The 26,975-nt window shown below is 39.9% G+C and overlaps 2 protein-coding genes across 4 annotated transcripts in view; both read right to left on the bottom strand.

Moving 5' to 3' along the window:
- Positions 1-1,392: 1,392 nt before the first annotated feature.
- The window catches only part of LOC133542507 (gastrula zinc finger protein XlCGF57.1-like), a 53,781-nt gene continuing 28,198 nt past the window's right edge, over positions 1,393-26,975 (bottom strand). For 2 of the 3 annotated variants that reach the window (XM_061886708.1, XM_061886709.1), the window contains exons 2-3: positions 8,086-8,308; positions 1,393-2,775 (exon numbers count right to left, since the gene is read on the bottom strand). In XM_061886708.1, the coding sequence (XP_061742692.1) occupies positions 1,754-2,775; positions 8,086-8,308 (1,245 nt within the window). In that variant the 3' untranslated portion in view covers positions 1,393-1,753. Of the gene's footprint in view, positions 2,776-8,085; positions 8,309-10,245; positions 10,364-26,975 lie in introns of those variants that run through there. The other variant, XM_061886707.1, reaches the window with a different exon arrangement.
- Positions 11,368-25,211, bottom strand: LOC133542483 (zinc finger protein 391-like). Its single transcript, XM_061886670.1, has 3 exons — positions 24,800-25,211; positions 23,586-23,816; positions 11,368-13,439 (listed from the first exon to the last, which is right to left on the bottom strand). The coding sequence occupies exons 1-3, from the start codon at positions 24,900-24,902 to the stop codon at positions 12,214-12,216; spliced, it is 1,560 nt and encodes a 519-aa protein (XP_061742654.1). The 5' UTR covers positions 24,903-25,211; the 3' UTR covers positions 11,368-12,213.

Below are 26,975 nucleotides of genomic sequence, written 5' to 3'. Positions count from 1 at the left end.
TACACTTTTGATTGATTGATTGATACTTTTATTAGTAGATTGCACAGTACAGTACATATTTTGTACAATTGACCACTAAAAGGTAACACCCCAATAAGTTTTTCAACTTTTTAAATCGGATTTGACATGTGACGGTCACGTGACCGCCTGGTTCTGTTTGATTGGTCCAACGTCACCAGTGACTGCATTTGATTGGTGAAACGCAGGCATGCGTAGATCCTACTTTGAATGTGTGTCTGACAAAATCAAAACAAACAAAGCGTGCATTAACAGATTGATTGAAAAAAAGTAGCGAGTAGCGAGCTGAATGTAGATAAATGGAGCGGAGTAAAAGTAGCGTTTTTTCTCTATAAATATACTCAAGTAAAGGTAAAAGTATGTTGCATAAAAACTACTCTCAGAAGTACAATTTATCCCAAAAGTTACTCAAGTAGATGTAACGGAGTAAATGTAGCGTGTTACTACCCACCTCTGGCCGGCACCTCCTGCTGGTCGCGGTACACCTTTCGGTGTTCGCTTGCTGCGTCTGTGGCGGGGACTCATCTTTGGTCTGGTGTCTTTCATCGCTCTCGTGGTCGTTCGTGCCGGGTTGTTCCTCTCCTACCTCTGCCACCATAGTTCCTCCTTCGCCCCTTTTATGCAGCAGGAGAAGATGCAGGGATTGAGCACAGGTCTGTCGTGTACGCACCTGACTCTGATTACTGCAGTCTCGCTCCAGGCGTGCCCCACCTCTCCGTCTCGCTGCACGCTCCGCTCTCTCGCCACCATCTTGGTCCGGACCATCATTTGTCCGAGCCCGCTGTCAGCTCATCGGCTCAGTCTCTCCACAATCACACATTATAAAAGTAAACTATTTTGTATAAAAGACAACTGTTCAAATGATGTATAAAGTAAATAATAATATGATTCCAGAAGTGGTCCAGAAGATGTTTCAGATGTGAACCAGTAAATATGAACTAAGAGGGATTTATGTGTACTCAAAAGCAAAGGTATGAACACATGTAAAACAAATATGTACATCACATAAAGGAGTTCATCTATGGAATCATCTACAATTAGAAAATAAAATATGTAACAGGTCATTATTTCAAAAACATAAATAAAACACTATAATGAAAAAGTATAAAAGTGAATTATGAATATATACACATTAAATGTTTATTGTATGTAACATATTTTATGTACTGTTTATTCTCACATTTTCAGTCAAATTGTTGTGTTCATTTTAAAGTACACAAATGTGTATATTAACTCATGTACTTGACTGAAATAAAAGCACTAATCTGAAGTGTCTAATCTATAAATGTTAGAATCATATTAACAAGATTGTGTTACACACACAACAATGATGTCACACATGTTATATGTGCCGATGTTGTTAGAAAGTCAAAGTTCAAGTTTTGACAGTTTATTTCAAATCCTGCATCTTCATTTGCTGCTGCTGTTCTCACCAGCACACTTGTGTTTCTTACACTGGGACTTAGAAGAGAATCTTTCACCACACACACTGCAACTCAACACTTTCTCACCTGTGTGTGTTCTTATGTGTACTGTAAGAGTGTTTATGTGACCGAAGCTTTCGTTGCAGCTGGAACAAGAGTATGTTTTTTCACCAGTTTGTTCTCATGTGTAATTTTAATTGCTGTCTTTCTATACAACTTTTACCACATACTGAACATAAAAAATGTTTGTCACCAGTGTATATTCTCATGTTTACTTTTAAACTTTGTATTATGACAAAACTTTTATCACATTATGAGCAGGAAAAAGTTTTTTCTTCAGTGTGTATTCTCATGTGTGTTTTCAAAAGGACCTTTCGAGTAAAATTTTCTGCGCAGATTGGACATGAAAAGGGTTTTTCTCCGGTGTGTATTCTCATGTGTGCTTTGAAATGCTCCCTTTGAGTAAAATCTTTACCACAGATTGAACATGAAAAAGGTTTTTCTCCAGTGTGTGTTCTCATATGTACTTTTAAACTTTGATTTGTTGCAAAACTTTTACCACATTCTGGGCAGGAAAAAGGTTTTTCTCCAGTGTGTATTCTTATGTGTACTTTCAAATAGTGACTATGAGTAAAATCTTTACCGCAGATTGAACACGAAAAAGGTTTTTTTCCAGTGTGTGTTCTCATGTGTGTTTTCAAATGGTGCTTTTGAGTAAAATCTTTACCGCAGATTGAACATAAAAAAGGTTTTTCTCCAGTGTGTGTTCTCATGTGTACTTTCAGCATGTGTTTTAGTCTAAACTCTCTACCACATTCTGAGCAGGAAAAAGGTTTCTCTCCGGTGTGTGTACTTATGTGCCTTTTCAGATTACTATGGTCTTTAAACGTTTTGTCACAGAGAGAACATGTGAAGTGTGTGTTGTCAGTGTGACATGTCTTATCATCTTTAGAGTCTTCATCATCAGTGTCAGGAGAGTGTGACGTTGTGTCCTCACTATCTGATAGTGGAGCTAAGAGCTTGTCTGCTTGTGATCCTCCACAGTGGTCTCCATCAGCTTCTGTTGTCATGTGTTGAGTTGAGCTGCTGCTTGGAGGCTCCGCCCCTCTCTTCTCCTCACTCTCACCTTTGACCTCATCATCTTCACTCTTCACACTGATGAGGTGTCTCTTGTCTTCCTCTATAAAGTGGGGGGACAGCCGCAGTTTTTCTTCATCTTTAAAGTGAGGGGGCTGTGGCTCCTTTTCTTTCACGTGGAGGCGCTGTGACCTCTTCTGCTCCATAGTGGAGGAACCCTCCCGCTGCTCAGGTGGACGATGTTTTTCACAGACGTCTGCAGGACACAAGAAGACAAACACATGCTGGGATGGAAATAGATAATATTTTACCAATTCAGATTTAATTTTCGATTCTGCTTTACGATTCGCTTATCTGTGGACTCACTTTTGCTTTCACATTCTGTAAAAGGAGAAGAAACAGGTCGTGTCAGAAAGTGATTTAGTCTTATCTTATTCTGACGCAGTTTTGAGATGTTAGATTTCCTGGGCTCTTAATTCGGCGATCTAGTCTGAGACATCATTTCCTGTAGCGTTTCTGCATAGTATGGGCTATTGCAGGGGTAGGGAACCTATGGCTCTAGAGCCAGATGTGGCTCTTTTGATGACTGCATCTGGCTCTCGGATAAATCTGAGCTGACATTGCTTAACACGATAAGTAATAAATAATTCCACTTGTAATCACAGTGTTAAAAACAACGTTCAAAATATAAAACATTCTCATGCATTTTTATGTTCAAGAAGTTGCGTTAATGGTAAGAAGTAATTTATTTCTTATTGGTTAGTGTGGGGCTTGCCCTCCTGGGGGTTCTTCAGACCACCAAGAGCCTGTTTTAGGGTTACAATATTGTTTTATTTTATTTTTCTCTCAGTTGCTTTACAGCAATTGTCTTTTTCTCTTTCGTCCTCACTCGCGCTCTGGCTCCAGCCCCAACCCTGTCTTTTCTACTGGCTGCAGCTTATAACAGAGCGACAGGTGATTAGATAAAAAGGCCCAGGTGGGCCATCTACGCATATGTCGCTGATTTTGAGGCCGGTCTTGGCAACATCCCGCTTTGCTGCAGGCCACGCCCCCTCCACAGTTAGCTTCAGAATAACAATGTTATTACAAAGAATAAGAGACTTATTATACTCTGGAAATGTTGGGCTTACTTAAAAATGCACGCGTTTGGTTGTGTTCAGTGTTAAAAAAAATATATTATAAGACTCTTAGTGAAATACATTTTAAAATATTTGGCTTCTTGGCTCTCTCAGCCAAAAAGGTTCCCGACCCCTGGGCTATTGGGTGATTGTGTAAACAGCATTGTGTGCGTTCCTGACTAAAATATAAGTATTCATCGAATATAGCACGGTTATCAATGCTAAAATGCCTATAATGTGTTAAATGTAGCCTTAAAGGCCTACTGAAATTAGATTTTCTTATTTAAACGGGGATAGCAGGTCCATTCTATGTGTCATACTTGATCATTTCGCGATATTGCCATATTTTTGCTGAAAGGATTTAGTAGAGAACATCCACGATAAAGTTCGCAACTTTTGGTCGCTAATAAAAAACCGGAAGTAGCAGACGATGACATCACAAGTGTGACATCACATTGTTTATAATGGGAGCCTCCAGCAGCAAGAGCTATTCGGGCCGAGAAAACGACAATTTCCCCATTAATTTGAGCGAGGATGAAAAATTTGTGGATGGCGATATTGATAGCGAAGGACTAGAAAAAATAAATAAATAAAGTTTTTAAAAAAAGGCGATTGCATTGGGACAGATTCAGATGTTTTTAGACACATTTACTAGGATAATTCTTAGAAATCCCTTATCTTTCTATTGTGTTGCTAGTGTTTTAGTGAGATTAAATAGTACCTGATAGTCGGAGAGGTGTGTCCACGGGTGTGTTGACGCCAGTCTCTGAGGGAAGTCGACGGCAGCTGCATGGACGGCGCAAGCTCTGCTGATCTCCGGTAAGAGGCGACTTTTTACCACGATTTTGTCACTGAAACCTGCCGGTTGACAAGTGGTCGGGATCCATGTTCGCTTGACTGCTCTGATCCATAGTAAAGATTCACCTCCGGGAATTTTAAACAAGGAATCACCGTGTGTTTGTGTGGCTAAAGGCTAAAGCTTCCCACCTCCATCTTTCTACTTTGACTTCTCCATTATTAATTGAACAAATTGCAAAAGATTCAGCAACACAAATGTCCAGAATACTGTGTAATTGCGCGATGAAAAGAGACGACATTTAGCCGTAAGTGGTGCTGCGCTAATATGTCCCCTCCAACCTGAGGCGTCACGCGCTCGCGTCATCATTCTGCGACGTTTTCAACGAGAAACTCCGCGGGAAATTTAAAATTGCAATTTAGTAAACTAAAGCGGCCGTATTGGCATGTGTTGCAATGTTAATATTTCATCATTGATATATAAACTATCAGACTGCGTGGTGGGTAGTAAGTAGTGGCTTTCAGTAGGCCTTTAATACTTCTTGTTACACAGTAGTTACCCTATCCTACCACTAGAGGGAGACACAGACCACGTTTAAAGCACTGTCTAAATGAACAGTGCTTATTTTCCATTCATCTCCATTGGACTGCTTTAATAGTCTATGTACATTTATTTGTATATTTGTTTTATAAGACATTGCAGAGTATATTATATTAGATATAATATTATACATAGCCTGTTATATTATTGCATATGATAGTGCCTAAATGTATCCTAATCATTCTTTGTATGTGTTCCCTTTAAACCACACATACACACACGCACACATACCTACACACACATAAATCACACTTGACAACTTCACCATTAAATAGTGCCCGAAAGCATCTCTGTGGCCTACTCTCTGACCGGAGTCCTTGTCCGAAGAAGATATTTTAGACCAGCATTCCACATCCAGAGTAACCTACTCTATCACAGGTCGATTAGCATCAACTTTGACTAGTTGAGAAGTAACATGAGCGTACAAAGCTTGACATTCCGTCGCGATTCATGTTGGCTTGACCACGCTCTGATCCATATTAAAGTTTCACCTCCAGGAATTTTAAAGGGGAACATTATCACAATTTCAAAAGGGTTAAAAACAATAAAAATCAGTTCCCAGTGGCTTGTTGTATTTTTTGAAGTTTTAAAAAAAATGTGACCGGTCTCGGAATAACCCTAAATAAAATAAAGCTTTAAACTGCCTTATTTTTGATCTCTGCGAAGACACTGGCCATTTCCCTGTGACGTCACACAGTGCTGCCAAAGTAAACAAACAATGGGAATACCACAGCAAGATATAGCGACATTAGCTCGGATTCAAACTCAGATTTCAGCGACTTAAGCGATTCAACAGATTACGCATGTATTGAAACAGATGGTTGGAGTATGAAAATATTGAAGAAGAAACTGAAGCTATTGAGCGAATAGCTATTGACGCTATTCATAGCCATAGCATGGCCGAATAGCTGCGTTAGCATCGCCGGTAAAATGTGCGGACCAAACGATCAGGACTTTCGCATCTTTTGACACTGGAGCAACTTAAATCCGTCGATTGGTAAGTGTTTGTTTCGCATTAAATGTGGGTGGAAGGAAACGTAATATAGTTGCAAATGCATCTGCAGGTTATCCATACATCTCTGTGCCATGTCTGCTTTAGCACCGCCGGTAAATAGCATGTTAGCATCGATTAGCTGGCAGTCAACATCAACAAAACTCACCTTTGTGATTTCGTTGACTTTATAGTTGCAAATGCATCTGCAGGTTAGCCATACATCTCTGTTCCATGTCTGCTTTAGCACCACCGGTAAATAGCATGTTAGCATCGATTAGCATAGCATGTTAGCATCGATTAGCTGGCAGTCAACATCAACAAAACTCACCTTTGTGATTTCGTTGACTATCGTTGCAAATGCATCTGCAGGTTATCCATACATCTCTGTGCCATGTCTGCCTTAGCATCGCCGGTCAAATGTGGAGACACTCTGGCACATTCAATGGGGGTCTGGCGGCAGACACTTTGGCATCTTGGGGCCAGTGGTGCAACTTGAATCCCTCCCTGTTAGTGTTGTTACACCCTCCGACAACACACCGACGAGGCATGATGTCTCCAAGGTTCCAAAAAATAGTTAAAAAAACGGAAAATAACAGAGCTGAGACCCGGTGTTTGTAATGTGTTGAAAATGAAAATGGTGGGTGTGTTACCTCGGCGACGTCACATTCTGACGTCATCGCTTCCAGCGCGATAAACAGAAAGGCGTTTAATTCGCCAAAATTCACCCATTTAGAGTTCGGAAATCGGTTAAAAAAATAGATGGTCTTTTTTCTGCACCATCAAGGTATATATTGACGCTTACATAGGTCTGCTGATAATGTTCCCCTTTAAACAAGGAATCACCGTGTGTTTGTGTGGCTAAAGGCTAAAGTTTCCCAACTCCATCTTTCTACTTTGACTTCTCCATTATTAATTGAACAAATTGCAAAAGACTCAGCAACACAGATGTCCAAAAAACTGTATAATTATGCCGTTAAAGCAGACGACATTTAGCTGTGTGTGTGCAGCGCTCATACTTCCTAAAAACCCGTGACATCACGCGTACACGTCATCATTACACGACGTTTTCAAGACGAAACTCCCGCGAAATTTAACATTGCAATTTAGTAAACTAAAAAGCCGTATTGGCATGTGTTGCAATGTTAATATTTCATCATTGATATATAAACTATCAGACTGCGTGGTGGGTAGTAGTGGCTTTCAGTAGGCCTTTAAGGACTTAACTGCAATAATAAACATATGTTTAATGTACCCTTATTTTTTTTTTGTTAAAATGAAGCCAAAAATGCCATTTTCTGTGGTCCCCTTTATTTAGAAAAGTACCAAAATAATTTTAGTACCGGTAGCAAAATATTGGTATGGTTACAACACTACCACTTATATTTGAATATTGTTTAATGGAAATGAGTGCTGTCTGATAATCACATTAATAACCAGTGTTGGCGTTAACACACTTTTTATGTCTTTTTACGCATTGAAATCAAAAAGGACGTGCATTTCCTTAAGTCCGCGCGTCTCTGGGATGCAGAGGTTTGGTTTTTTTTAACCGACCTGCCTTCTCCGGGTCAAAACTCCAGATTGCTTGTTTGTTTTATGGATTATTGCTTTCCGCCGGTGTTTTGTTTTGTTTATTGTGACGGTGCGCTCTTATCACGCCGTCACTTGAGGACCGACACGTCAGCGGGAGCAAGCGCGGTTGGTAGAGTGGCGGTGCAAGCAACTTGAGGGTTCCAGGTTCGATACCTGCTCCCACCATTCTAGTCACTGCCGTTGTGTCCTTGGGCAAGACACTTTACCCACCTGCTCCCAGTGCCACCCACACTGGTTTAAATGTCACTTAGATATTGGGTTTCACTAAGTAAAAACGCTTTGAGTCACTAGAGGAAAAACGCTATATAAATCTAATTCACTTCCCTAATTCACATGATTGATGAGCATTCATTTTTAAGTGGTGGTGTTAAAAAGCAAGTATATCTCCATCTTTAGTGATAAATGTGGCCCCCGGATGAACATGTGTCACAAACATTGTATTAGATGATATGTGGATGTTGTGCTTACTTGGACTGTGATGAAGCTGTGAGGACTCAGGTGGTTTGTCTTCATGCTCTTCAGTCTTCACAGAGACAACAGTCAGTGGAAACTTGCTGAGATCCGCCTCCTCCTGCCCTGGAAGAAACTCTTCCTCCTGAGTAACCCAGAGATCCTCCTCTTCCTCTTTAATGTGGGGGGGCTGTGGATCCTCCTGCTGCTGAAGGGGACGTTCTTCTTGACCAGCGTTCATCTGTTGGACGTCCGCAAGACAACACAAACAAACTTCAGCTCAGATGTGTCAAATATTTTTTAGTCCATCAAATATAATATTTTCCAAGTGGACTGACAGCACTTTGTGGTGATGTTCTTCTACACATGGAATAATCATCAGGTATTGATTATTAGGAATTGTGTAATTGATCTTGTTTTCTGCATCTAAATAGTAACAACTTTTAGAAAACCTCCTGCTGGGATTTTAATACCATCATGACTGCATGAAGTCAGTCTGCACGTATAAAAGTTTCATTGTGCTGCAGCATCAAGTGACGCCAACTGGCTCCTCCCACTACCAACCTACCAGCCAACCTTGACGTGCACCTCCAAAATAAAATAAAAAAATAAAATAAAATAAAAAAGGCAGTGAATAGGTATATATATGTATACACATATATATATATATATATATATATATATATATATATAAATATATATATATATATATATATACACATATATATATATATAAATACGTACACATATATATATACAAACATAAATGTATACATACAAATGTATATATATACATATACATACATATATATATATATATATATATACATATATATACACATATGCATACATATATATACATACATAAATGTATATATATACATACATATATACACACACACACACATATATACATATACACACATATATATATATATATATATATATATATATATATATATAGATATATATATATATATATATATATATATATATCCCCGTGAATGCGTGGGTTCCCTCCGGGTACTCCGGCTTCCTCCCACCTCCAAAGACATGCACCTGGGGATAGGTTGATTGGCAACACTAAATGGTCCCTAGTGTGTGAATGTGAGTGTGAATGTTGTCTGTCTATCTGTGTTGGCCCTGCGATGAGGGGGCAACTTGTCCAGGGTGTAACCTGCCTTCCGCCCGATTGTAGCTGAGATAGGTACCAGTGCCCCCCGCGACCCCAAAGGGAATAAGCGGTTTAAAAAAATTTATATATATATATATATTTTCTTTTTTTTTTTTGAATATTTGGGTACTCCATGAATTGATTACAAACAAAATATTGATCCATCCATCCATTCATTTTCCGGAATTGAACCCAAGACTACTCACGACCTTCGTATTGTGAGTCAGACGCACTAACCCCTCTTCCACCGTGAAGCCCCAAAATATTGATGCATATCTAATTTGTGTACAGTATATTGAAGCCATTTCTCATATTTAACATGCATTTCATTAAATATTTATTTTAGTCTGACTGAATAAGAATGAATCGCTTACAATTGTGCAAATAGTGTCTTCGTGATAACAAACATCAGTTGATTTAATTTCCATGATATGTCCGCCTGAATGCAGCTGAGATAGGCTCCAGCACCTCCTGCGCCACCCCAAATAGGGAAAAGCGGTAGGAACATGGATGGATGGATGTTATCAAGGGAATAGAAGTGCGTGCAATCATCATTTGTATTTATTGCTAATAAAGTTGACACCAACAAAAAATAGACCACTGCAATAAGACATTATATTCCACTGCCATTATAATAATAATAATATTGTTAATTATTAGTTTAATCCTGTACACTGAAAAGCGCTATACCAAATAAAATGTGTCAATATTATTATTATTATACCATGTGACTTATTCCAGATTTAAATTACGAGACGTTTGTTCCTTTTTAGTAACAAATATATAATGATGTTAAGCGCAACTGTAATATACATAAAAAACAGTTAAAGTATTAAATAAGTCAATATAATTCTCACAGAGAACATATAAAATACACTACTCAAAAAAAAAAACGCTCGCATTTGCTACAAAGGCCTGCTAGCGGGCTAACGCTAGCACGTTAGCTTGGAACAACATATCAGGTAAATAAGATAAATAATATGAAAATATATAATGTATATTACCTCATAAGCCGCGTGTACAAGAGAGGAGTGGAATATATTCTTCCTATTGTTACACCAGCAACTCTTTTTGATGTTCTGTGGCCGGGCGAAGGAAGTGTGCACCACTCACTATTGTCCCACTGAAACACGTGTTTGGTCAACATTTGTTCCGCGGTTGAGAACACCTCGATGACGTCACACAGGAGGAAGAACAAAACAAGATGGCGTCTGGCGGAGAATACGTTGTTTTGGTTATTATGGTTTCTAGGTCTTAATTACAACGTACATGTGCACATGTGTGTCGTTTAACAGAGTAAACGTCGTTATTAATTGTTTGCATGCGGATCAAAAGTCATTCAAAAATGAATTTGATTCAAACTGTAAATAAACTATCTTCTGTTGATTCGGTAGTTCTTAAAAGTTGGCAGATTTATCCAGAAAGTCAGCAGAGAGAAAACAGCGTAGTGGTTGTGGGATATATTCCCTCACTTTGTAATTCATACATCAGATTCACAGCTCAGCAGCCATTGTTTTATCAAACACACAACATTATTTAATACATGTTTTCACTCCTCTATTAGTCTGAAGTCTTTGATTGTCACACTTTACTCTTTTTTTTCCACTTCATTAATATTTCCAGAAGTACATTTGATGAGTATGTATTTTATTCTATTTAGTATTGCACACAATTTCTGAAATGTTTTCTTTATATGATTTATATGTAGTTTCCAGCTTAGTTTTTATGTTATATTCCACTAATGTGATGACCTTTACTCTTTTCATATTTTGTGTTTGACATTTTTACCAGTTCCAGAAAGGACATGTTTAGTTTTATTGAAGTTTAGTGACAGTTTATTGATGTGCAGCCATCTTTTTATGGTCAAGTTCTCTCTGGATAAAATTAGATGAGAGTTAAATCAAGCAGTGAAGAATGGAAGGTTATTATATACATAATTATATATAATTACACTCAGTAGTGACAATTAAAGACACTTTCATCCTGTTCATTTCAGCAAATAAGAGTAAAGTGTAACATTCTAAACAATAGAAGAATATTAATATCAGCAGTCAATATTCCAACATTGTGAAGCTGAGCTATCTTGATGGAGGAAAGATGACAGCACATGTACCAGGAGCAGCAAAAGCATTAAAAAAATGTATTGTACCCAACTTTTGTTGAAGCATACATTGTTTGTTGCATAACGTACTGGGGACATACATATAAAACAATCAAAAAACAATATTCATATTACAAAAGAGAGTAATTTAGATAATAAAATGGATTATAGAGACCCAACACATGATTAAAAGTAAATGATCTTGTATAAAAGACAACTGTTCAAATGATGTATAAAGTAAATAATAATAAGCTTCCAGAAGTGGTCCAGAAGATGTTTCAGATGTGAACCAGTAAATATGAACTAAGAGGGATTTATGTGTACTCAAAAGCAAAGGTATGAACACATGTAAAACAAATATGTACATCATATAAAGGAGTTCATCTATGGAATCATCTAGAATTCGAAAATAAAATATGTAACGCTTCAGTATTAAAAAAAAAACATATACAAAACACTATTATGAGTAAGTATAAAAATGAATTATGAATATCTGCCCTTAAAATGTTAATTCTATGTAACATATTTTATGTATTGTTTATTCTCACCTTTTCAGTCAAATTGTTGTGTTCATTTTAAAGTACACAAATGTGTATATTAACTCATGTACTTGACTGAAATAAAAGCACTAATCTGAAGTGTCTAATCTATAAATGTTAGAATCATATTAACAAGATTGTGTTACACACACAACAATGATGTCACACATGTTATATGTGCTGATGTTGTTAGAAAGTCAAAGTTCAAGTTTTGACAGTTTATTTCAAATCCTGCATCTTCATTTGCTGCTGCTGTTCTCACCAGCACACTTGTGTTTCTTACACTGGTACTTAGAAGAGAATCTTTCACCACACACACTGCAACTCAACACTTACTCTCCGTTGTGTGTTCTAATGTGTGCTTTAAGAGTTTTTAGGTAACGAAAGCTTTTGTTGCAGGTTGAACAGGAGTATGGTTTTTCACCAGAGTGTATTCTCATGTGTTCTTTTAAACTTTGATTTATTGCAAAACTTTTACCACATTCTAAGCAGGAAAAAGGTTTTTCCCCAGTGTGTATTCTCATGTGTGTTTTGATGTAATGCCTTCGACTAAAATCTTTACCGCAGATTGAACATGAAAAAGGTTTTTCTCCAGTGTGTGTTCTCATGTGTACTGTAAGATTGTTTTGGTGACGAAAGCTTTTGTTGCAGCACGAACAGGAGTATGTTTTTTCACCAGAGTGCATTCTCATGTGTGAGTTTAATTGCTGTCTTTCTATATATCTTTTACCACATACTGAACATATAAAAGGTTTTTCTCCAGTGTGTGTTCTCATGTGTACTTTGAAATGGTCCCTTTGAGTAAAAGCTTTACCGCAGATTGAACATGAAAAAGGTTTTTCTCCAGTGTGTACTATCATGTGTCGTTTCAAATGGTGCCTTTGATTAAAATCTTTACCACAGATTGAACATGAAAAATGTTTTTCTCCAGTGTGTATTCGCATGTGTCTTTTCACGTTGCCACGGTCTTTAAAAGCTTTGTCACAGACAGAACATGTGAAGTGAGTGTTGTCAGTGTGACATGTCTTATCATCTTTAGAGTCTTCATCATCAGTGTCAGGAGAGTGTGACGTTGTGTCCTCACTATCTGATAGTGGAGCTAAGAGCTTGTCTGCTTGTGATCCTCCACAGTGGTCTCCATCAGCTTCTGTTGTCATGTGTTGAGTTGAGCTGCTGCTTGGAGGCTCCCCCCCTCCCCTCTCCTCACTCTCACCTTTGACCTCATCATCTTCACTCTTCACAGGGACACCAGTCACTGGCATCTTGGTGACATCAACCTCCTCCAGTCCTTCAAGATGCTCTCTCTGCTTACTGATGCTGTGTTCCTCCTCTTCCTCTTTGATGTGAGGGGTATGTGACTCCTCTTCTTCCTCTTTAATGTTACGGGTCTGTGGGTCCTCCTCTTCCTCTTTAATGTGAGTGGTCAGTGAGTCATCCTCTTCCTCTTTAAAATGGGGGATCAGTGGGCATTCCTCTTCATTTTTAATGTGGGAGGGCTGTGGCTCCATCCTGAAGCTCCACTTCTGTTGCTCAGGGTGAAGATGTTCTTCACAGACGTCTGCAAGACAAACACACCATCTCTGCTCAGTCACACAATGCATTCAGTACTTTTACATGCACTTGGGGAAAAAAAAAGTTATCGCAGGAACTGTCTTGAAATTTCCGTGACGCACAAACAAGATGTTCTTTACAACATTATTCACAGGAAAAGAAAAACAAAACAGGACAACAGGACTTTTTACTATGGATGAACGACATGGTTTAAAATACATTGTGTAATATATTATTTCATATAGAAATACTAATAGAACCATTTTAAAACAGGCTCCTAATTTAGTTGCTGAAATATGCAGTAAAATATTACATCATTTGCAGTATTATTTTCTCAAATAAAGTAATTATATATTAACAGTAAATAAAAAAGTACATTTATAACAATTGTTTGACAAAATAGTACAATTAGAAATGACACAGTATGTTACTGCAACTGTCAGCTGCCAAATTAAAAGCCTTTGTAACCCATTTTGAAGTTCTTCTATTATCATTCATATACAGCGGAGTTTGCGAAAAACTGAAAATTCTGTAAAACGATTGTCAGTCTGAAGGATGGCGGAGTCCGCAAAAACTGAAAATTTCGTAAAACGAGAGTGCGAGTCCGAAGGGAAGTGAAGTGAAGTGAATTATATTTATATAGCGCTTTTCTCTAGTGACTCAAAGCGCTTTACATAGTGAAACCCAATATCTAAGTTACATTTTTTAAACCAGTGTGGGTGGCACTGGGAGCAGGTGGGTAAAGTGTCTTGCCCAAGGACACAACGGCAGTGGCTAGGGTGGCAGAAGCGGGAATCGAACCCGCAACCCTCAAGTTGCTGGCACGGCCACTCTACCAGGACGGTGGAGTCAGCAAAAACTGAATTTTCCGTAAAACGAGTGTGAAAGTGGTGAACATGGGAGTGTGTGGGAGTGATCGCTAATAGGCTATCACTCCATACTAAAAGTTTTGCGAAACAAATAGTGGGTTATTGTGGAAGATCTAGGCAAAACACCTACCCTGTGGGGCGGCATAGCTCGGTTGGTAGAGCGGCCGTGCCAGCAACTTGAGGGTTGCAGGTTCGATCCCCGCTTCCGCCATCCTAGTCACTGCCGTTGTGTCCTTGGGCAAGACACTTTACCCACCTGCTCCCAGTGCCACCCACACTGGTTTAAATGTAACTTAGATATTGGGTTTGACTATGTAAAGCGCTTTGAGTCACTGGAGAAAAAGCGCTATATAAATATCATTCACTTCACTTCACTGGTGGGCAACAACCAGTAGAAGCGACGTGTACGGCAATAATACATTCAACCACTACCTTACAACAAAGACAAAAGTAATCCTTATGTGTTCGGCTCTGTATGGGATCAATCATCAATCAATGTTTACTTATATAGCCCTAAATCACTAGTGTCTCAAAGGGCTGCACAAACCACCACGACATCCTCGGTAGGCCCACATAAGGGCAAGGAAAACTCACACCCAGTGGGACATCGGTGACAATAATGACCCAGAGGGACGTCGGTGACAATAATGACTATGAGAACCTTGGAGAGGAGGAAAGCAATGGATGTCGAGCGGGTCTAACATGATACTGTGAAAGTTCAATCCACAATGGATCCAACACAGTCGCGAGAGTCCAGTCCAAAGCGGATCCAACACAGCAGCGAGAGTCCCGTTCACAGCGGAGCCAGCAGGAAACCATCCCAAGCGGAGGCGGATCAGCAGCGCAGAGATGTCCCCAGCCGATACACAGGCAAGCAGTACATGGCCACCGGATCGGACCGGACCCCCTCCACAGGGGAGAGTGGGACATAGAAGAAAAAGAAAAGAAACAGCAGATCAACTGGTCTAAAAAGGGAGTCTATTTAAAGGCTAGAGTATACAAATGAGTTTTAAGGTGAGACTTAAATGCTTCTACTGATGGTGAATTACTCTATACACTCAAAACGGGAAGAGAGACAAGTAAACCAAAGGTTCGTCCAAAAGATGAGTTAAAATGTAAAGACTGGAAAGCAGTAGAAAAAACAAACCCAGACTTGCTGAAATTTCTCGATGACTTAATCTCAAAACATGAGTTTACTGGATGCCTCAAAGTAGGTGATGTACTAAAACTGCGGGAATAAATTGTACAAAAATGTGGGAACAACAGTAAGAAACTTGCCAGAATGGGGTGGGATCAGACTGAGTGCTTGATGAGGATGGCTCAAAGTAGAGAAGACGAGGAACGAAAGAAAAGAAAGGAAGAACAGGAAGAAAGGGAAAGAAACAGAGAAGGAGAGGAAAAAAGAAAGGGCGATGAGAGACAAAAAGCGTATGCTTCATAGAGCAGAAGATGATGAGACAGGCCCAGTTAGGAGAATAAATAGGCAAGTTGTAAGGGAAGACGGTGAGGAAGAGTCAAGTGAGGAAGAAGTACGGACAGAAGCCTCCACACCCAGCGCTCCAACAACAACAAAAAAACCTAGATCAGCGTTTTTGTTTTTTTTTGTTTTTTTCCCAAGATGGCGCTGCTGTAGTGGCTGCTGTTGGCAGGAGCTCTGTGCTCTTGTGTCATCCTTTTGTGTTTCCCTCTTGTTTTCATGTGGTATTATATTTTTTTGCATTTTGGTCCGGGACCCTTTGGGACTGTGTGACAAGGGGTGGCACTTTCGTGACCTCTGTGGTGCTTTTTTTGTGGACTTCTGGATCTGCCTCCCGGGAGCCTTTTGGCCATGGAGACCAGCTGCAGGGTCTCTGCTACACCAGAGTCTGTTTGGATGTACTGGAGGAGATGCGGATGAGGGGACAGGACTGCGGAGCTGGCACTGAGCGCTGGGACGGAGAGGCTTCGCGGTAACTTGACTGGGCGAGCAGGTGTCGGACACCTCAGTCACCTTGGACGTATCCTCGCTCATCCATGCGGACTGGACACTGGCCGAGAGTGGAGTCGGCTGTCTTGGTTGCTTTGTTGGGTCTGCTCCTGTCTCTGGCCATGCTCCCTCCACCCCAGCAGACGATGGCGTGGAACACCGCAGAGGCCACCACAGTGGATATGTTTCTTTTACTTTTTATTCATAGCTGTATGTAGAAGTGTCTGCTTGTATCTGCTGCTTTAATGTCTTTAATGTCCTCTGTGTTCTTTGATGTTTGATGTCTCCCTCTTACACACATGGAAGAGGGATGTGTAGTATGGCTATGAGTTGTTGTTGGTTTTTGGTTTTTTTTCCCTTGGCCTCAGTCTGCACCTCCACTCCAGGGCCTAGGCTAAGACCGATTTTTTTAATTTTATTTTAATCTTCTATTTTTTCTCCCCCCCCTGTTTACCTGTATGTCATCTTTTTTGTAAGGGGCGCTGGAAGCCGGCAGACCCGTCAGCGATCCTGTTCTGTCTCCCTGTAATGTTTGTCTGATCTTGAATGGGATTGTGCTGAAAATTGTAATTTTCCTGAAGGAACTCTCCTGACGGAATAAATAAAGTACTATCTATCTATCTATTTATCTATCTATCTATCTATCTATCTATATCCAGACCTAAACAAATTACAAAATCCCCTGCCATACAATGAAAGTGTATCGGAACAACCAACAGTAAGATCAAAAAGGGACCCAAAAAACTCAAGACCTAAAATGGTCCAGAAAGCAAGGGGTAGTGTGTTCGCCCAAAACTAAAACGCCAACTCGAAACTACAATCCTGACAACGGAGAATTATATCCATTAATTGAAGTGGCTAATCCACATGCAGGAGAACAAGGACAAGACCCAAGACTGTTAGTACACAGGACACGGACATTGGTAGATGTTTAAAAAAGCATTAGAAGAGATAACACCATACACCGAGGACATAACACAGTTCCTGGAGGGAATGGAAAAACCTCTGCATATCCTATCACCTTTACGGGAGAGAAACACAGAATACCTGTTTGACTGCAATGGGGCCGACATGGCAACAAGTATCAATCAATCAATCAATCAATGTTTACTTATATAGCCCTAAATCACTAGTGTCTCAAAGGGCTGCACAAACCACAACACAAACCACTACGACATCCTCGGTAGGCCCACATAAGGGCAAGGAAAACTCACACCCAGTGGGACGTCGGTGACAATGATGACTATGAGAACCTTGGAGAGGAGGAAAGCAATGGATGTAGAGCGGGTCTAACATGATACTGTGAAAGTTCAATCCATAATGGATCCAACACAGTCGCGAGAGTCCAGTCCAAAGCGGATCCAACACAGCAGCGAGAGTCCCGTTCACAGCGGAGCCAGTAGGAAACCATCCCAAGCGGAGGCGGATCAGCAGCGCAGAGATGTCCCCAGCCGATACACAGGCAAGCAGTACATGGCTACCGGATCGGACCGGACCCCCTCCACAAGGGAAGGGGGGACATAGGAGAAAACGGCAGATCAACTGGTCTAAAAAGGGACAATTGGGTCCCCATGGTTCTAGACATGCAAGACGGAAGAAGAATACCATTAGAGCATGACCGTGACAAACTAAGAAATAGAGTGCTGGACGCAATGGCACGAGTTGAAGAAAGGTTCCAAAAGAGTGCGAATTACACTAAATTGGGAAGAACAAAACAAAAAGATGAAAAAACATTTGAAGAATATAAACTAAGACTGGAAAAAACTTTTAAACAACACAGTGGACTAAATGAAAGTTCTACCAACAACAACTAAAACACGTTCTGCATGCAAACTCCAGACAAGCCATACAGTTGTGATCAGAATTATTCAACCCCCACACAATTTTGGTGTTTTAGCAAGTTGGACATTTATTCCGTATTTTGTTTATAGTCATATCAAATAAAGATGTGTCAAATCGACAAATGCAACTTAAATTGTAACACCGTATTTTACAAAATACCAAAAAAGGACATTTTTGTTAATATTTCATTGACAAAATGATTCAACCCCCTAGTTCCATGCATCTTTAGTACTTAGTAGAACACCCTTTGGCAGTAATGACATCCTTCAAAGGTGATACATAAGCTTCTTGCAAGCATCTGCAGGTATTTTAGCCCATTCCTCTTGGGCAAAGGCCTCCAGTTCCTTCATATTCTTGGGCTTGTGTGCTGCAACTGCCTTCTTCAAGTCCCACCACAGCTTTTCTAGTGGATTTAGGTCTGGCGACTGTGAAGGCCACTCCAGAGTCTTCCAACCCTTCTTCTGCAACCACTCTGATGTTGATTTGGAGGTATGCTTGGGATCCTTGTCCTGTTGGAAGGTCCAACGTCTCCCAAGCCTCAGCTTCCTCACTGACTTCATGACATTTGCAGCTAATATATCCTGCTAGGAAATAGAATTCATAATGCCTTGAACGCGCTGGAGATTCCCGGTACCTGAGGCAGAGAAACAGTCCCAGAGCATGATTGACCCCCCACCATGCTTAACAGTAGGAAAGGTGTTCTTCTCTTTGTAAGCTTAATTTTTTCTCCTCCAGACATAACGTTGATTCAAAGGACCAAAGAGTTCCAGTTTTGTCTCATCACTCTATAGAACAGTTTCCCAAACCTTTGGAGTTTTTTCCAGATGATTTTTGGCATACTGGAGTCAATTTTTTTTCTTGTGCCTGGTAGTCAGAAGTGGGGTGCGCCTGGGAGTTCTGGCATGGAGGCCTTCATCTCGTAATGCGCGCCTTATTGTCTGGGACGAAACCTGCGTTCCCCCCTCTGCAATGTCCTGTTGTAGTTCCTCAGCTGTTACCCGGGAGTTTTTCACCACTGTACGCAAACAGCATCCTCTTTCTACCACGCCCAGGTAGTTTTTCCACTGTGCCTTTAGCTTTAAACTTGTGAATTATGCTCCCAACTGTGTGTCTTGGAATGTGTAATGTCTTTGCTATTTTCTTATATCCATATCCTTTCTTATGAAGAGAAATGACCTCCTCTCCTGACTTCTTTGACCACTCCCTGGACTTCACCATGTTGCAAACACACCATTGACCATCTACAAGAAGCTGAGCGTCACAGTCTTTTTCAATCAGTTTAATTGTTGCTCGTTTTGGTTCTAATCACATCTACAGGTGTTGTCAACACCTGATTGAAAAGCCCTTATTCAAATTTTGTTCTTAAGAGTTGTGATCTTCAAGAGGTTGAATAATTTTGTCAATGAGATATTAAGAGAAATGACACTGTTTGGTATGTTACAAAATATAATGTTGTAATTCAAGTTGCATTTGTCTATTTAATGCATCTTTATTTGATATGACTATAAACAAAATACGGAATAAATGTCCTACTTGCTAAAACACCAAAATTGTGTGGGGGTTGAATAATTTTGATCACAACTGTACATGAGTGGGTGGACAAAAATGACATTGGTTTCCCCACAGGAACATCGGATGAATACATAAATCATGCATTACATGCAGAAAAAGTTTCAAATAGAAAGAAAGCCAAAGCAGGCACTGACACATTCTACCACAAGCAGGAAAATAGTGAAATATATTACAACCAAAATAGAGGACGCGGTAGAGGATAGTTTAGAGGACGAGGACAACCAGGTCGAGTTGGAAGACACTTAGATAGAGGACAACAACAACAACAACAGTTACACTACACTGCAGGTTGGTGCTGCAGCAAAGAAGGACATTTCGCACGAGACTGTCCTTAAAGGGGAACATTATCAGCAGACCTATGTAAGCGTCAATATATACCTTGATGGTGCAGAAAAAAGACCATATATTTTTTTAACCGATTTCCGAACTCTAAATGGGTGAATTTTGACGAATTAAACGCCTTTCTGTTTATTGCTCTTTTTGCGATGACGTCAGAACGTGACGTCGCCGAGGTAACACACCCGCCATTTTCATTTTCTACACATTACAAACACCGGGTCTCAGCTCTGTTATTTTCCGTTTTTTGGACTATTTTTTGGAACCTTGGAGACATCATGCCTCGTCGGTGTGTTGTCGGAGGGTGTAACAACACTAACAGGGAGGGATTCAAGTTGCACCACTGGCCCGAAGATGCCAAAGTGTCTGCCGCCAGACCCCCATTGAATGTGCCAGAGTGTCTCCACATTTTACCGGCGATGCTAAGACAGACATGGCACAGAGATGTATGGATAACCTGCAGATGCATTTGCAACGATAGTCAACGAAATCACAAAGGTGAGTTTTGTTGATGTTGACTGCCAGCTAATTGATGCCAACATGCTATGCTAATCGATGCTAACATGCTATTTACCGGCGGTGCTAAAGCAGACATGGTACAGAGATGTATGGATAACCTGTAGATGCATTTGCAACTATATTACGTTTCCTTCCACCCACATTTAATGGGAAAGAAACACTTACCAATCGACGGATTTGAGTTGCTCCAGTGTCAAAAGATGCGAAAGTCCTGATCGTTTGGTCCGCACATTTTTCCGGCGATGCTAACGCAGCTATTCAGCCATGCTATGGCTATGAATAGCGTCAATAGATATTTGCTCAATAGCTTCTCTTTCTTCTTCAATACTTTCATACTCCAACCATTCGTTTCAAAACATGCGTAATCTTTTGAATCGCTTAAGTCGCTGAAATCCGAGTTTGAATCCGAGCTAATGTCGCTATATCTTGCTGTGGTATTCCCATTGTTTGTTTACATTGGCACCACTGTATGACGTCACAGGGAAATGGATAGTGGTTTCGAAGAGAGCGAAAATAAGGCACTTTAAAGCTTTTTTTAGGGATATTCCGGAAGGTGTAAAATTTTGAAAAAAAATTCGAAAAATAAAATAAGCCACTGGGAACTGATTTGTATTGTTTTTAACCCTTTTGAAATTGTGATAATGTTCCCCTTTAATAAAGTGTAACTAAAAGAATGTTTAAACTGATTTTAATAATAATAATGGCTTCGATTTTATATAGCGCTTTTCTATTATTAGATACTCAAAGCGCTCACAGAAAAGTGAGAACCCATCATTCATTCACACCTGGTGGTGGTAAGCTACATCTGTAGCCACAGCAGCCCTGGGGTAGACTGACGGAAGCGAAGCTGACAGTTTGCGCCTACGGCCTCTCCCACCACCACCTATTCATTCGCCAGTGTGAGCGGCACCGAGGGCAAGGGTGAAGTGTCCTGCCCAAGGACACAACGGCAGCGATTTGGCTGTCAAGAGGCCGGGAGCGAACCTGCAACCCTCAGGGTTTTGGCACGGCAGCTCTACCCACTACCCCAGGGGTGTCAAACTCAAAGACAGAGTGGGCCAAAATTTTAAACGGAACAAAGCCGCGGGCCATGGTTGAACAAATTAACCTTTTAATAGGGACCCAAACAAATTTTACATGAAATATTGATCAAGTAAGGCTTATATAACTTTAGTGACATGCAAAATCCAGTTTCAAATAATAAAAATAATAATTAAAAAAAATATCAATGGCATATCAAATAAAACTTAAATAAAAATGTTATGCCTTTTTTTTACTATTTGCAATCTTCTGAGGTAAATAGCAATTTTTTTCCACAGGCTAATAATACATTTGAAAATAAAATAACAATAATGAATGAACCGAACATTCAAGCTTTGAAGTAACAAGAGAAAATGCATGAATAAAACGTTAATTATTGGTCAGTTTGCTGGAAGTTTCCCGGAAGAGTTAGTGCTGCAAGGGGTTCTGGGTATTTATTCTGTTGTGTTACGGTGCGGATGTTCACCCGAAATGTGTTTGTCATTCTTGTTTGGTGTGGGTTCACAGTGTGGCGCATATTTGTAACAGCTAAAGTTGCTTATATGGCCACCCTCAGTGTGACCTGTATGACTGTTGACCAAGTATGCCTTGCATTCACTTGTGTGTGTGTGTGTGTGTGTGTGTGTGTGTGTGTGTGTGTGTGTGTGAAAGCCACAAATATTATGTGAGACGCTGTTAGTATGGAGGAAAAGCGGACGTGACGACAGGTTGTAGAGAACGCTAAAGGCACGCCCCCAATATAGTTGTCCAGGTGGGAATCGGTAGAAATTCAGGAGAATGGTTGACCCGGGAGATTTTTGGGAGGGGCACTGAACTTCGGGAGTCTACCAGGAAAATTAGGAGGGTTGGCAAGTATGAGTATTAGCGGTGAATGCAGTATAACACCGGCTGGCCAGCTCTAATGCTAAATTGATATTGACTCAAGGACCAAATTAAATTAAACGGCGGGCCAGATTTTGACACCCATGCACTACGCCATGCCGCCCCTAAACGATGACATGTTCATTTTCGCCGCTGTAGAGGCTGCTGGTGGCATGAGCTCTGTGCTCTTGTGTCATTCTTTTGTGTTCCGGATGTTTCCCTCTTGTTTTCATGAGGGTTTTTTTGCCTTTTGGTTGGGGACCCTTTGGGACTGTGTGACAAGGGGTGGCACTTTGGTGACTTCTGCAGAGCTTTTTTGTGAACTTCTGGATATGCCTCCCGGAAACCTTTCGGCCATGGAGACCAGCTGCTGGGTCTCTGGCACACCAGAGTCCGTTTGGAGAGACTGGAGGAGATGCGGATGAAGAGACAGGACTGCGGAGCTGGCGCTGAGAGCCGGGACTGACAAGCTTCACAGTGTCTTGGCTGAATGAGCAGGTATCGGACACCTCGGTCTCTTTGGACGTATCCATGCGGACTGGACACTGGCCGGGAGTTGGTGGGCGGCCGAGGGTGGAGTTGGCTCTCTTGGTACTTGGTATACATCTCTTATCTTCACCACTAAACCTTTGAAATATGCTGACATATGTGCTGCTAAAGGTAAATAAACAGTAGCCATATTGAATGTTTGCCTTCATTTGACCACGTGAGGTAAGGATGACGGCCTCTAGGTCACATGGTTACAGCCAAGCAATTACACTGTTGATGATTTGACCGGGCCGGTATAGCTCGGTTGGTATTGTGGCCGTGCCAGCAACTTGAGGGTTCCAAGTTCGATCCCCGCTTCCCCCATCCTTGCCACTTCCGCAAGGCACTTTACCCACCTGCTCCCAGTGCCACCCACACTGGTTAAAATGTAACTTAGATATTGGATTTCACCATGTAAAAGAGCTTTGAGTCACTACAGAAAAGCGCTATATAAATATAAATATAATTCACATCACTAATTCACATGATTGATGAGCATTCATTTTTAAATGGTGGTGTTAAAAAGCAAATATATCTCCATCTTTAGTGATAAATGTGGCCCCCGGATGAACATGTGTCACAAACATTGTATTAGATGATATGTGGATGTTGTGCTTACTTGGACTGTGATGAAGCTGTGAGGACTCAGGTGGTTTGTCTTCATGCTCTTCAGTCTTCACAGAGACAACAGTCAGTGGAAACTTGCTGAGATCAGCCTCCTTCTGCCCTACAGGACACTCTCCCTCCTCTTCCTCTTTAAAATGTAAGGGGTGTGGATACTCTGAAGTGAAACTGTTCCCCTGCAGATGAGGGAGACATTCTTCTTGGTGTCCAATCAGCTGATGGATGTCTACAGGACACAAACAAAACACAATTTAACTCCTACATGCGAAAAATCAATCGTACATTAAATAATGGGCTGTGGCTATTGAACATTGTATTAATCAAGTGTTCTATTGGAAATGTTTTCAATTAATCAAATAACTGGATAAAACATAGTGTTGCTTGGTTAAAGACAAATTTAAGCGACTATAAGACATTTCATTTAATAATGAATTGGTTTGAGATGGTATGAAAAAGGTTAAAGTACCAATGATTGTCATACACACACTGGGTTTGGCGAAATTATTCCCTGGATTTGACCCATCACCCTTGATCACCCCCTGGGAGGTGAGGGGAGCAGTGAGCAGCAGCGGTGAGCACGCCCGGGGATAATGTTTATGGTGATTTAACCCCAAATTCCCACCCTTGGTGCTGAGTGCCAAGCAGGGGGTAATGGGTCCCATTTTTATAGTCTTTGGTATGACTCAGTAAGGGTTTGAACTCACAACCTACCGATCTCAGGGCGGACACTCTAACCACTAGGCCACTGAGTAGGTCGATGTAGTAGGTGTAGTAGTAGGTTAATGGCTGCACCATTATGCAGAAAAAACAGGTCAGTACAGCTTTTACACACATATATAACTTGTCATACCTGCCAGCTAGCAATGGTAACTGACGCTGACTTTGTCTTACCTCTCTTATTTGTGCACGTAAAACTCTCAAGCTTTACATACTCAGGAGTTTGCACTTAACCTGCTCTCTGGAATATTCCCCCGGTGACTGTGTGAGTTTTGTGTAAACATGTTGATACACATTGTTACAAACTGTGAGGAACATCAACCTCTCATAAATATTGTGTGTCTGATACTTTCTCCTTTTTATAAACAATGTAAAACAATCAGTGCATCATCCTCACGTGACAATTCATCTTCCTATAAACAATCTATTCAAGAATAGTGTTAATAATAAATATAAAGTTAGTAAACATGTAAGAGAAAGAAGTAAAAAAACCTGTTCTGTGTAACACAACTTGATGTTTTTGATGTTGTCGCTCCTTCTCCTCTTTTGTTGGACAAAGTTCCCCCTCGTACTCTGCTATGGTTCTTTCGCACATTTTCACACAATCACAACACTTTACACTCACACTTGATCTCTGCTTAGCGATGTGTTTTGATCACTTCCGCCTCTCTTTGTTAGCAGCTAACAAGCTAAGCTAACTAGCAAGCTAAGCTAGCCGGAGAAGCATCAAAGTGCGCTCAGACTAATATAACCGGATGCAAACAGTTATTAACGATGTTTACTCTATTTACTAGAGTGTAATAAAGGACATATATGTGTACATGGAGGCACAGATTAAGAACACTGAACTGGGACGACTGCAATAACGTCCTCACCGTCAGACGCCATCTTGCTTTATCCTCGCCGTGTTTCGTTCGCGCGCAGCGTTGTCAGATCTCGCGAGAGAAACAAATAACCAGCTCTTTTCCAAATCTCGCGAGAGAAAATGGTAAAATCAGCTTTCCACCACCGGTAAAACTACTTTATTATATACTATTTACTTATTGTGAAAATAAAAGTAAACTTGTCCATTTCAAATTTTCAAAACAAAGACATAAAACTTATTTTCGTAAAAATACTCTAATATTTAACAATGTATTGAAACAACAGTAGCATAAGGAAAGAAAAAAATAAGAAACAAAATAAATATTACACTCATGATATTGTTTTTGTCTTTGATGTTAATTGTTTTTATAATGTATTTTAGAATGAGGGAGGTTTTCATGTTCTTTTAAAATTTCCTTTGGCATTATAATATCTATATATATATATATATATATATATATATATATAGATTATGTATATATAAGTGGCAGCAAAGGCTCCATGTATTACCTGAAGAAACATTTGACTTCTGCCCTTTTCACATTATTTATCTCATCTTTACTGCTAGAGTTCAACTCACTGAGGATATAAGCTCTGTTTTTGTATCTTTAATCATTCATAAACAGGCTAAAAATAAACCATCATTATCAGTACTTCCTGATTTGTTTCACTCTCCACTAATTGAAACTATTCCAGCATGAAAACATCCAGGATGTTCATACAAACAATATTTCACATCCCCAAACGTACCACTTTATTATGGTTTTAATATCATACATTATTATATTGAATATTCACATGATTAAAACAGTGCTAAAAATGTTAATTTTCCCTCAGGGATTAATAAATTATTTCTGATTCTGGTAATTACATCACTCTCATAAAGCCTTTGAAGCTGAATGTTTTTTTTACCATAACTCAGCTTCACAATGTTGGAATATTACACTTTACTCTTTTTCTTTGCTCAAATGAACAGTGTCTTTAATTGTGACTACTGAGTATAACTATATATAATTATGTATATAATAATCTTCCATTTTTCCCCTTCATTACTGCTTGATTTAACTCTCATCTTATTTTATCCAGAGAGAACTTGACCATAAAAAGATGGCTACACATCAATAAACAGTCACTAAACTTCAATAAAAACTAAATATACCATATTTAGATAGTACTTTATTTATTCCGTCAGGAAAATTAAAATTTTCAGCACAATCCCATTCAAGATAAGACAAACATTACAGGGAGACAGAACAGGATTGCTGACGGGTATGCCGGCTTCCAGCGCCCCTTACAAAAAAGATGAGATACTGGTAAACAAGGGGGAAATTGAAGATTAAAATAAAATTAAAAAATCGGTCTTAGTCTGGGCCCCGGAGAGGGGGTGCAGACTGAGGCCAAGGGAGAAAAAAAACAACAACTCATAGCCATAGAACACATCCCTCTTACATGTGTGTAAGAGGGAAACATCAAACATCAAATACATTAAAGCAGCAGATACAACCAGACACTTCTACATACAGCTATGAATAAAAAGTAAAAGAAACATCCATTTGGAGGTTGTAAAAATGTAAAACACAAATTATGATGGATAATATTGAAATGAAAGGAATAAACGTCATCACATTTTTAGGAGTTAATATAGATGATGAAGTAAGCTGGACACTACATGGAAATATTATAAAGAAAACATTAAAAAATGGAGTGCAATACGAAATAGAATAAAATACATACTTACAAATATTAACTATAACTATTTTACCCAACTTCAGTTGAAGCATACATTTTTATTACATAAAGGTCT

Source organism: Nerophis ophidion, linkage group LG24 (genome assembly GCF_033978795.1).
Source record: "Nerophis ophidion isolate RoL-2023_Sa linkage group LG24, RoL_Noph_v1.0, whole genome shotgun sequence".
In the NCBI taxonomy this organism is placed as follows: Eukaryota; Metazoa; Chordata; class Actinopteri; order Syngnathiformes; family Syngnathidae; genus Nerophis; species Nerophis ophidion.
The sequence above is the reverse complement of the archived record's forward strand: the minus strand, read 5'-3'. Positions and strand labels throughout refer to the sequence as shown.

Bases quoted from the DNA above. Each gene is read 5' to 3' on its own strand.
- LOC133542483 (XM_061886670.1), bottom strand. From the start codon at position 24,902: ATGTGCGAAAGAACCATAGCAGAGTACGAGGGGGAACTTTGTCCAACA. The intron at 23,817-24,799 runs GTTTTTTTACTT...TGTGTCCTGTAG, and splicing joins AGTTGTGTTACACAGAACAG to ACATCCATCAGCTGATTGGA. The intron at 13,440-23,585 runs GTAAGCACAACA...TTTGTCTTGCAG, and splicing joins ACAGCTTCATCACAGTCCAA to ACGTCTGTGAAGAACATCTT.